At 42.9% G+C, this 12,676-nt stretch overlaps 1 protein-coding gene across 1 annotated transcript in view; it reads right to left on the reverse strand.

Annotated features, from left to right (window-relative positions):
- Positions 1–12,447, reverse strand: part of hdac8 (histone deacetylase 8) — a 26,674-nt gene extending 14,227 nt beyond the window's left edge. Inside the window, exons 1-9 of the mRNA XM_070854455.1 lie at positions 12,331–12,447; positions 12,142–12,194; positions 11,337–11,467; positions 10,027–10,168; positions 9,729–9,841; positions 9,466–9,543; positions 9,271–9,379; positions 8,574–8,746; positions 7,707–7,801 (exon numbers count right to left, since the gene is read on the reverse strand). Coding sequence (XP_070710556.1) covers positions 7,707–7,801; positions 8,574–8,746; positions 9,271–9,379; positions 9,466–9,543; positions 9,729–9,841; positions 10,027–10,168; positions 11,337–11,467; positions 12,142–12,194; positions 12,331–12,444 — 1,008 coding nt within the window. The 5' untranslated portion in view covers positions 12,445–12,447. The remainder of the gene's footprint in view (positions 1–7,706; positions 7,802–8,573; positions 8,747–9,270; positions 9,380–9,465; positions 9,544–9,728; positions 9,842–10,026; positions 10,169–11,336; positions 11,468–12,141; positions 12,195–12,330) is intronic.
- Positions 12,448–12,676: the final 229 nt, after the last annotated feature.

Genomic DNA, 12,676 nt, shown 5'->3' on the forward strand with positions numbered 1-12,676 from the left:
TGATTTTGGGCGAGAGGCGGGGTACACTGCACCTGGACCGGTCGCCATCCAATCACAGGGCCGACACATGAGGCAGACACGCTCAAAATCCCACCTATGGGCAATTTAGAGTCATCAATTAACCTGCATGTCTGTGGGCTGTGGGAGGAAGCTGGAGAACCCACAAGAAAGAGAGAGAGAGAGAGAACATGCAAAGTCTGCAAAGCTTCAAACCAATTTGGTTCAAGCAGATTCAAACCTGGGACCTTCTTGCTGTGAGGCGACACTGTACGACACCTGTACTACTGTCTTCATATTAGACCTCCAGCTGCTTAATCTGTATGTAATATCTAACTAATCACTTATACTTACACCAGCACTGCTTACTGTAATAACTACTGCATATGTAGATATTTTAGCGTATTTATTTCTGCTGCTGTCTGTTCCTTTTATTACTGATATAAAAAACATATGTATGTACATTACTCTGAACTTCACTGCTTTATGCTCTTCTGGTTAGATGCTAAACTGCGTTTCGTTGTCTCATTACTTGCACTGTATGCAATGATAATTAAGTTTAATCTAATCTCCTCTAATTTCATATAATCTAATGTATTCTACTCTGTCAGGATTTGAAAAGCATGTTTTTACCAAATTACCAGTTGTTGAAAATTAGGAAATACCTCATTTGCATTGTCCTAAAACATGCAAACACGCATTACATCTGAGAACATATAGTAAAACATATTTTATGCACAACTATGATCGCAACAGCTGGGAAAGTAAATAAGGTTTTTATGTGCGGTAATATGGTTTCACTGACTCTAATTGCTGAGCTCAGTTATGACTGTTAATAAAAAAAAAGTAGAAAATAATTTAAGAAGCATGAAAGGAATTGAATTGGGAAAACTCCAAAGCATTATAAGTACAAGGCCATTGGGATTATAAAAACTTCTTGCCTAATAAGGAAATAAAAATGGAGATAACAAAGTGAGTGATGATCCTATCTTGGAGGATCGAGCCTGTCCATGAACTTGAAACACAAACAGGCATTAAAACGACAACCGCAACACAGGCACGACTCACTGAAGGAAACAAGACAGGAAACCAACTCTTTCAGCTACGTCCCAACATTCGACAACCACCCTGCCGCGATTCAGTCAAATAATCTACAGGAGCAAGGAATCTGATTAGCAAAGATCAATAAGAGATTAATGGAAGAGTAAGAGAATAATTCATTAATCAGCTTCTTCACAGCACATTTTTCTGTGTCATTTTTTAAAGAGTCAAACTCCCCTTGGGTTTAACACACATCACACACACGCACACACTCCACTCCGGCGACGTTTCCGGTGATTGAGCCCGTGGCTCTGGGAGCCGACACATCCCTGACGGCAGCGATGGGCAGGACAGGAAGTGGCTGCAGACAGGAAAAGAGGAAGTAGGAAGCAAAGAGGCGGGACGCTTCCCCGCTGCCAATCTGGGACCAGAGACGTCCTCCCTTCCTGTGTGGCTCTGAGACAGACACACAGTTGTATTTACTTCTGTTGCTCTCACTAGACACGAGGGGGATTTGAGTCCGTCTTCTCTTATTTGACCATCGTGGGGTCACGGGCGCAAAAGGCTCTGCAGTTGGTGCTTTGTGGATGGACGGACACTCTTGTATATAACCTAAAGTTCACCCAGAAACATGTTCTCTGCTTCCTTGTGTGAGACAATGACACTTATCTTCAGATAAGCATGTTTTAGATCTACTGCTGTTCACTATTAAAGGGATAGTTCGGATTTGCAGGCAGGAGTCCTGGTACGGACACTACGCAATGTCCTGCTGTGGAGGGGGGCAGCAGAAAAATGGATTTTAGCCACTTTAAAAAAAGGTCCCCCTAAGTAAAATATACATACAAAGAATATTTCACCACTTTACATTGCTGACAGACAGCCCTTTTCATCAGGGGGCTGAATCTGTTGTATCTCTCGATGCTCTCCTCAAAGCCTCCAGAGTCCATTGAGAAAAACAGTATTTTACCGTGCAGAACACGGGAGTTGCTGAATTGCCGCTGCCTCAGTCAACAAACTGACAACTTAATTAGAATCCAAACTACACATTTAAAACACTGAAGTCACACAATAATAATACAAACAAACTAACCAATCGAGGCAGTGGTGGTCCAGCAACTCCCGTGGTCTGCGAAGTAAAATCACTGTTTTTGTCAATGGAGTCTGGCAGCTCGAGAAAGAGAGAACAGCTTCAGTTCAGGGCTGTCTGATGGTAATGTAAAGCAGTGAGAATACTGCATATCGATCTTCTGCTGCCCCCGTCCATAGCAGTATATTACTCAGTGCCTGTCTGCTTCTCTGAGGGCTTGTTGACCGCAGTCTACTGTAAACTAATAGACTAACCATGAATAAGCACCTCAAACAATCCCTCTTCAAAAAATTCAACCTTTAAAGTAGCCAATCTAAGAAATGAAGCCTTTTGGGCTGTTGATAAAAGTGTTAGGGGCTGCTGTTAACCACTAACATTATCAAATCTGAATCCAGAGTGCAATCAACTATCAGATTTATTATCTATTTATTTAAATTCAGCTTTTAACTATTTATACAAAGAGCTGTAAAATTGACAGTCAAAAGGTAAAAATGTAGACAATGGGCTACCTGCACACTACTATTTACTTGTATAAAAAACATATATGTATATATTTGGAACCAGACCAGAGCCACAACCCTACTCTGGAGTCTACAATTAAGCAAATCCAGGTGCCTGTTTCCATTTGAGAATATTTTTAGCATATACAGCCTGTGCTTCGTGGGCATGCAGCGGAGACAGGAAAGAGAAAAGCGACAGAACGAGGGGAAGATACTGTATGTGACAGAGGAAATGAGCTGGATTCACATCAGCAACACTGGGAGTACATGGTATGTGTGCTGGCCCGCTGAGGCAGCAGGGCGACCGCAGGAAGTTTAGATCTGCGGTTTGTTTTTTATCGGAGCAGCGCGGCTGGGAGGAACTCCGCTGCTGGGAAATGACCGAAAACAGAATTAGAGAAGAGGAGGTTCTCGGGGTGGTGCGGGTTGAGTAATTGAAGACAGTCGGCTGGACAGCTCTGATTGTTTACCAAACACTGACCGTCCCACCGGAGCTGCTAGAGCGGCAAACAATTAGAAAGAGCACCTTCGATTAAGATTTTATGGTGTTACATGTTGAAAGGACGACTGATCCAAAAGCAAGCAACGAATTTGGGCCATAAATATCAGAATGGCAGAGAGGGTGTGACTCTAATCTTTCATTTAAATAATAATCACACACCTCCAGTGGTCTCGGCTTGCTGCACATTCATACACCAGGAGCCTGCGACGCCACTGCTGGTATCAAATATCATTTTTTGGACATATTTATCATCAAATCACCATCTTTTGTAGATTTATTTTAAGCGGCTACACGGAACGTTCATTTTGTGTTGATGGAAGTGTTTCCTGAAATGACTGCCACAGAAACCACAAAAAAAAAAAAAGAAAAACATCACTGCCCACGGTATCTCCCCACCAGGCGGTGTTACGGCCCGGCGGCAAGCATTTAGAATTAGAAAACAGGAGGAGCCAATACAGCCAATCTTCTCACTGATGGTCTTGTTTGCTTTTGTAGGTCATATAGCGGCGTCAGTATTAAACTGCACCTGTTTCATTAGCAGTTAAAAGTCCTCATAGTAGGTTTAATATGTGGAAGGAGACCTTTTGCTGTAAATACATGATGCAGAAATGGGCCAGCTGAGTGATTGAAGGCTGCTGCAACACTAGCAGTCTGTGTGAAAGCTCTGTGTACCAAAGGTTAACCACAGCCATGGGGACATACAGTTAAAATCAGTGTGCCGCTTTCAAACACACCAGATTAGTGAGGAAAAGTTGAATAATGCCACCACACGGGTCAGCAGGAGAAATATTAATAGAGGAATATTCCAAATAAACTTTCCAACATATAATAATGTAGCTGTCACAGCAGGATACCCTTCTCTCTTTCCCACAACACCACCTTTAGGACAATAAATAGGAAAAATCCAACTTTCCAAGACTCAAAAAACAAAACAAAACAAAGTATGATGGACTTTTTCTTCAAAAAAAACAAAGTGGGTTATAAAGACAATGCCCGCGTCTGTCCAGTCACACAGACAAACCGCCCTTTGACCTCCGTGGCTATTCTTATCAGCCCGATGTTGTTGCCCTCTGATTCACACACAGATTGGCTCTGCTGCTATCACACAATGGGGGGGTCAATCAGGATCAGCTAACAGCTAACGGACAATACAAGTCAACGGGGAGGGTTAATGACTTTCGATCTGGCAGCTTGATCCCTGCTTCACACTACAAAAGGCACTTTTACTTGTGTTTTTATAAGATATTGCAGTGTAGTGAGTATGATGGACGTGGGGCCATTGTGTGGGTTATCTGCAGTGTAATATTTTGTCTGGTAATCAGTGGATATTACAGCACTATTGTTGATGTGACTGGTCAGCGCTGACTGATGTTTGTGTTTTTTAGACTACTATTTTTAATCATTCAGCCCATGGTCTGTACATGCCCATAGCGGAGTCACCCTCGTGGGTACGGAGAGATTGTAAACACTCATAAGTACACACTAAATATTTGGAAACACAATCAAACCAGTACAAATTTGTTTGGATTGATTTCAGTGGGATTTGAGCAGACAAAACAAACTAAAAACAGTTTGAAGTGGCTGTTTTTGGATGTTGGAAGCATCATTTATTATTTCAGAATTGAGAGAGATTGTCAGTTAAGGTCACATTTGAAGTGAAGAGAGATAAGAATTTATTTTACTTCTACTGGAGTCGAGTTCATAAATGAAAACACTTCCCATTTGAGTAACAGCTGTTTCCTCCACACTGAAGGCAATTTATCATACAATGAAACCAAAAATGTTATAAAACAGGCCAGTGCATTATCTGACCGTAATGAATGTGTGCATTCATGTGGTTTTGTCTACAGTAGAGCAGAAGACACACACACACACACACCCCAAACACACACACACACACACACAAACACACAGGAAAGGGTACAAAGGTAGTTTTTGTTCCCTGTCGCTGGAACTTTGCAGCTTTGCTTGGTCATCATGGATAAATGCCCCTCTTATCGAGCACAACGGGCACAGACAGAGCCACGAACACACACACACACACACACACACACACACACACAGAAAACACACAAATGTATAACACAAGGACTTCAGTAGAAAATTACCTTCAAAATAAATCTATATTACCTACTTAATTGAAAAAAGAAGCGAAACTAATAAGCACTTCAGTGTTCAGGTTAGAAAATAATACGTTTTTCTTACATTTTTGATTATATATGTGTGTGTGTGTGTGTGTGTGTGTGTGTGTGTGTGTGTGTGTGTGTGTGTGTCCTCTCGTCTTCATCATCTGTAGCAGCTGCCCGCTCTGATAGTTGCTTTGTTTTCAGTGAGTGCTTCTTAATGAGGTCAAAGGCTATTTAGGGCCACTGGACGCCGACGAGGAGAGACAAGAGGTACCTTTATCACGGTCAGAACACACACATATACACACACACACACACTCGGGCACTCACAGCTATTCATTACATTTGACCAAGACAAGGTCCAAAAATCAGTCGCTGGAGAAAGAGAGCCTTTGTGTGAGTGTGAGTATAGGCGAGGGAAAGACAGATGGGTCTACTGATTTCTATTTGGAGAGAGGATGGGTCTATTTGATTTACCAGTTAGCATAATGAGAAAAACTGGTCACATGTCATTTCTTTCACAAACAGAAATTACTGGGATGTTTTCCTTCGGTGCTTATGTAAACCCAAGAACAGTTCGGACTCACACCTCCGCGGGTACGTTTGATTACATCCACTTTATGACCTACTTAGGACAAACGACCAGAACAAGCTCCACTTAAAGAGTCCATATGGTCGGCAGAGAGAAGGTTTTGAGGTCTACGTGTTGCGCTGGATGATCCTGCTAACGGTGGCCGCCGGGGAGCATTTTTTTACGCAAGAGAAAATAAATGAATTTGTCTGATTTATTTGTTGTGTCACGACAGCCATTTTGTGGTTCAGTTTTCTGGTTTACAGTCAACATCAAAACGTTGGAACGACCAGACTACACTGAATACATGCTTCAGTAATTTAAAACACTGACAATGAATCCAGATCTGCTTGACTGTGTGTATATTCACTTAGTCTGGTAAATCATTCAAATGCATGTAAAAGGGACAAATTAGTGATACAGATAAATGTCTAAAATGTTCATCTTTATCTTGGACTTAGTGTCTACGTTCATACTCCTCATACCGAAGTACTTAAACTTATATGGTGATAATGTGAGATCTTTGAACATTTAAACATTTTAAGTGTTTGTAAAACTAAAACTGCAGGATTTTGCAGTGGTTAAACACAAGTTAACCATAAAAACATTATTTTATTTAATGAAGAGACATTGGTAGCTTTTTCCAGAGCTTTTGAGCATTTCTCACAACCTTCTTCAGCCAAGGAACCTTGCTCAGGCATCAAGTGAAGACACCGATATGCTGAATATCCATACTCTAAAAAAGGCCATGAGATTTGGTGGAAAGACGTGGAAAAAGCAAGTTTGGAATATTTTCTCACAGGTGTGTTTTCCCCATGAACATGGGGATGAATCACCAAGCTAAAGTGAAAAACGTATATCCCACCTGTAGCACTTGGACTGATATAACCAAGATGTGAACCAAACTACACCCAGATCATAAAAGGTTTCAGATCTGGTCTGATAGTTGGAGGCTGAATCCAGCCAACTATTCCTAAAGGGAACTTGGCCTGGATTCTTCTCTCTGTCCTTTAATAAAACTGTTCCTCAGTGTCACAGTCATCACTGATGTGTTGTTGTGCCACAACGTGGATTTTGCAACACGGGCACCACCGCGATAAATCAGTAATTCTAGAAAATAAGGCATTTAATCTATGTCAACAAGTCTGCATATGCTAAAATGGCAGCCTCCTGTCAGTTTACATCCATGTCTGTCCAGGCCGAAGATCAGTGTCGCCAAATCAGTACCAACTAAATGTGAAATATGGTCACAATCTCCCCTTCTGTTCATGATTAACGTATGAATTCTTGAGTTTATGGCCAAAAAACATGGTTTCCGAGTGGACGTTTGTGCCAAATCTGAAGAAATTCCCTCAAGGTGTTCCCAAGATATCGCATTAACGAGAGCGGGATGGACGGACAACCCAGAGACAAAAACAAAAAGAATACATGATATAATATTGTCCGTTAAAAGAGGATTCATTTTAGGTCATATCGCCCACCCCCTGCTCCCGTAAGGTACATAGAAATCCACCTTAACGCCAAATAAGATGGAGGGCGAGGAGCCGGTGTTAGATGAGGCAGACTGAGAGGAATTGTCAACACTAGTACCCTTCTCCCTCACATACACAGTCTGAGTCACCTGAAGACAAACCCCTTTATTGAGAAGCAGGCAGCCATCTTTGATTAGATGGAGTGACTCAGCAGACAGTGAACACAAGGGGGTGTGTTTGTGTTTTCGTGTGTGTGTGTGTGTGTGTGTGCGCTGGCCGGTGATTCTGTGTGACAGTACAATGAATGAGGCCGTTTGTGTTCATGTGGGAATATGTGAATGTGTGTGACTGTGGCTATGAGAGAGAGAGTGTGTGTGTGTGTGTGTGTGTGTGTGTGTGTGCTGTCATACCTCGTGGTCGGGTATCTCAGAGGAAAGAGTCTTTCCCAGCACTGCTGCGGTCAGGTAGGTCCAACAACGAGCCGTGTTAGCCAGGTTATAGCCACCTGGTGAGAAAGAGGGTGACACAGAGAGGAATAAAAAGGAAACCTAAGAAAGGTCGGTCATGTTGTGGTCACATGCTAAATCTAAACCTGCAAAAGTTCATCTGACAAAAGTTGTGGAGTAATTTTATTTCAATGAATCAAATCAACATAAAGGCGTGAACTGAATACCACCTGAAATAAGAGGAGAGAAAAAGAAGTGCTTCCAGATTCAGCCGGCTCAGCGTGGATGTATTCAAAAGCTCTGACTAACCACAACAAAGTGGAAACTAACTACCAACTTTCTCTCTCTCACTCACACACACACACACACACACACACACACACACAATAGAAAGAGTGATGGATGGAGAGGATGAGTTAGAGTAAAATCAAGAGAATGACAAGAACCGAGAAGGAGAGGAGGATATGACTGAGAGAAAGTATGTAGGACAGAGAGGGAGGGAGAGAAAGGAAGAGAGGTGAGATTGTAGTTGAGTAAAATGGCTTCATTGTGTCGTATAAGTAGTAGCTATCATCTGGCCGAGGCCTGAGGGGTCTGGAACAGAGCGTACGTGTGTTTATGTGTGTGTGTGTGGGTAATTGTGCACAAGTTAGTGAAACACTGGTACATTATTTACATGTCATAAGGAGTAGTTTAATAGGCTAAGTTCACAGGGTGCATGGATACTAAGTGCACCTATTAAATAATATGCAGAAACACAGCAACATGCGCATTTCTATCAGAAAAAAACTAAACACAGCATCAGGCAGAATAATATAACATACAGCGTACCTCCGCCCAGCAACAGTGTAGGTAGCTGCCACGCCGAGACATACTGCAGGCACTTGCCCACCCCGACGGGGGTCATGTTAAAGGAGCACATGGGGTCGCCCGCCATCGTGTCGGCACCCAGCTGCATTACCAACGCCTCCGGGTTGAACTGTGCGCGCACTTCCTGCATCACACTGAGAAACGAGACAGATGTGAACATTGTTACCCACTGATGATGCAGGCCGGGCCAATCGGGGGCCAGGAGGTTTTAATTCAAAGCATAACAATAATAATGATAATAATAATAATAATAATAATAATAATAATAGCACTCAAGTAGTGACTTGAGTGTTTTGTTTTTTAGGACGTTATATTATATTATATTTCAAACACGAGGGTCTTAACACATTTTACTTTTGGGAGCAACAGGTTTTAATTTTTGGAGTCTAGGAGAAAATCCTTCAACTGGAAAATCCCAAGTTGACGTTCTCATGCTGGAAGGAATCCCCTGCTGAAGCGTCCTTCATGAAATGCTGAAAGTGCTCTGTGGATGACCCTGACCTCTGACCTCTGGGTGGGATGCAGTCAGAAGGAGGAAGGGAAAATAGACTCCTCGGGGATCCTTGAGGAAAACATGCCTGAAAAGCTGCACAGAGCTGCACAGGGAGATACTTAACTCAATGCTTGTGTGTGTGTGTGTGTGTGTGTGTGTTTATACCTTGTAAAAATATTGTAGTATCTGTCGTCCTTGATGCCGTCCTCCAGCGGGACGTTCACGGCGTACCAACGGCCTTTACCCAGCCCCGTGTCACACAGGTCCCCCGTACCTGAATACGCACACACTTATCTTACAATGTCTCATGATGTAGCCGATCGCATTAAAATATACTGTAGAGCTAATTCAAGGATCGACCTGGGAAGAATCCAGGAGAGAACTTGTGCAAAGAGACAGTCATGACTTTGGATGTGAAGCTGAAGGCGTCCTCCACACCTGCAGAGAGAGGAGGAGGGAACTAGAGTGAATCAACAAGGAAAAATGTGCATGTTTTCAGAAAGTTAGACTTCCTGAACTGTATTTCAGCCTGATAACAAACGGAATATTGGAGCTAAACCTTGTCAGTGAGCCAAACATCCCTCTGAAGACAATATAACTGAGTTTATTGTTTGTTTGTGTACCGTCTCCATGATGCAGGTCAACGTCCACGTAGAGGACTCTCTCGTACTTCTCCCTCAGTCTGAGGATTCCCAGCACAGCATCGTTCACGTAACAGAAACCTGAGGCCTCGTCCCTGGGAGGCAGAGAGAAGGGGGAAATAAAACGCTAAGTTCTGCCTGGAGCGCCCGCATCAGGCCCGACAGGGGAACCGATGTTAAAAAATCATTATCACACAGAACTTGACAGATATTCCTGTATTAGTGAGGAGCTGCACACAGCGTCAGTGGAGTACTCTTCTGTCTGAACAGGTGGACTTACTTTTTGGCATGGTGCCACCCCCCTGCCCAGTTGATGGCCACGTCACATTTTTGGTCCAGGAGACACTGGGCTGCGGTCAGCGTGGCGCCCCCTACTGCTGCCGCATAGTCAAATATCCCCTCCACCACTGGACAGTCATAGCCTGGAGGCAGAGAAACACACAGAGAGAAAAAAAAAACATAACAAAAGGTCAGAAATAATGACTAAAGCCCATTTTGGCTCACCAGTGCCCACAATGCAATGCATGGTGACGCGAAACAGCAATGAAAAAACATACAATAGAGAAATATGGTGTGCTCAGAGGGCACAGGCAGCAGTTTGTGAGGCTGATTGATGCTCTCATGATGGGCTGTGAATGGCTAATTAATAATAACCAAGAAGCATAGAGAGAGAAGATAGGGAGGAAGACAGAGATGATGGAGGTGGGTGGACGTGACTGATGGAAAACAACAGTGTGGCGTTAAATAAATTGAAGAGATGACGGAGAGAGAAAACTGTCTTAATTCAGGAAAAGGTGGAGCTGTTTGCTTTTGTAACAAGACGGAAGGATGAACCTGGAAGAGGTGTGCAGCACACAAAAGGAGGAAGTGACAGAGGGACGATTTGAGGAGCTGAAGAGGAGCAAAGGTGGGTGAGGGATGGAGACAGACGGGTAAAGGAAATGAAAACAAGGAGAGTGAACTTGAGGATGAAGTCTAAAGTTAGAAATGTGAACCTCAGAGAAGGATGGACTTAAAGCTGAGTCGTCCAAGAGCAACAAACCATGTTGGGCTGTTTCTGACAGCGTCCCACCCAGTTAAAGTTCAGCTGGGATGGGGGGGTCAACCCTGGGCTGAAATATTAGAATATATGGATTCCTATTTCAACCAAAGTCCACAAACAATGTAAAAAGAACAGCAAAGTTAAATAACATTTAACTAGACTGGATGGTTTTAGAGACTTAAGCTCTCTGCGCCCTCTGCTGTCCACAAACAAACACTGCAGTCCTCCACCCTACTTCCCACCTCCATCGCTCCAGTTTCCATATTAAGTGATAGCAAAGACCGGCTAGACAAAAAGCTGGTTGTTAAATCTGTATGTAGTGAATGAGGACCACTTTCTTTAGACAATAACTGAGCATCACTCAGATTGTTTAGTTTTTGCCTGCACAAGCTGTAGTTGAAAATTCTCTCCTGTAACAGAAAAATGTCAAAAAATTTCCTACTATAGGACGTGATAGGTTTTCAGTGGACACTCTACGGGATACATGCAGATGGGTAGAACAGAGAACATTATTTTGGCCAGTAAGATGTGTTCTTGGCTCGTCTCACCCAGGCCGTAGTCGACGGACTGGGGGTCATCGTTGTCTCCATCCTGGCTGATCTTGTGGAGATGCTCCAGGTAAGAGTCCGTGTGGAACTTGGCCATTTCCTCTATGGTGGCCAGCTGAGGTTTCACTGTGCTGGAGGGAAAGGAAACAACAGCAGTGCTTAATGCTACGTGCCGTTTACATAGTGGTGTTTAATATAAGCAGTTTCAGGACAACTCGTGCTGCTCACAGATTAATTCACCGACTGAGCTGTTAAATAAAACGCTGTATGTGAAGAAAACCACAGTAAAAAGCACACGACTAGAGATGATTTGCTATGACCTGATGATTTCTGGGGGAAACCAAGGGATGATAATGCTAACTGCACAAAACCTGCCATGCTTATATGAAACATATAAAGCTCAGTGTCTATTTGATTAAAGCAAAAACTTTCATGTAAACATTTATTACAATGAAATATAAAATGGTATCTAATCAAGGGGGGAAACATCATCTGGGGGGAAAAGGGCACTATGCTGGAGATGAGAAGCGTAATAATCTAGTTTAAAGCAATTTTAAGAAAAATCACTAGAAATAAAACACTCACTGTAAGTTTAAAGTTAAAAGCAGGCAGCTACACACCATCAGAGTACAGGTATCTGCTCATAACATCAATAATTAGAGTAAAAAAACATTTTAACTCTAAAATGAACATCACCGTGCAGCAGGGGGACAGCACACTGCTTCCCTACAGTGTGTGGAGCCATTCAGCTCCAATAAAGTGTGTTTTAGTCTCATTGTTGGTTAGAAAACTAACATCAGCTCACCTCATGTGGTCAAGGAGCCCATAGGCTTCTATCAGTGAGTGGACCATACTGGCCTGGAAATAAAAAAAACAGTAGAAAACACGAGATGAGCCTACAGAGTGCACAGTGATAACAACAAAGCAGAGCTAGTAGTAGTAATAGATGGTGACTAGCTAGCTTTAACAAGCCTCCTCATTCATTCCTACTCACCCGGTTTGGCACTTTGGATAAAGTGTCGCAGGTCTCGATGTAGTCCGGGCTGTAGACATACGCCACCCTCCGTTTACTGCTGCTGTCATCGTCACTGTCTGCTCTGCAACTCATTGAGGGCGGATAAAATATAAATAACGTGAAGCTAAAAACAAATTCACAGAGAAAAGAGGCGAGCAGCGTCTTGTTCTCAAGTCTGGTGTCACACCGTCAACATTCCCCCGGGGAAAGTCGGTTCACCGCTGCTCTCCACCGCTCGGTTAGAGGGACTGAAATACTGATAAAATGTTAAAATACATATATATTCTTTAAAACGATTTTATCTCCCTGAAACACTGGCGTTGTG

The sequence above is a fragment of the Pempheris klunzingeri genome, chromosome 23 (assembly GCF_042242105.1).
Source record: "Pempheris klunzingeri isolate RE-2024b chromosome 23, fPemKlu1.hap1, whole genome shotgun sequence".
Lineage (NCBI taxonomy): Eukaryota > Metazoa > Chordata > Actinopteri > Acropomatiformes > Pempheridae > Pempheris > Pempheris klunzingeri.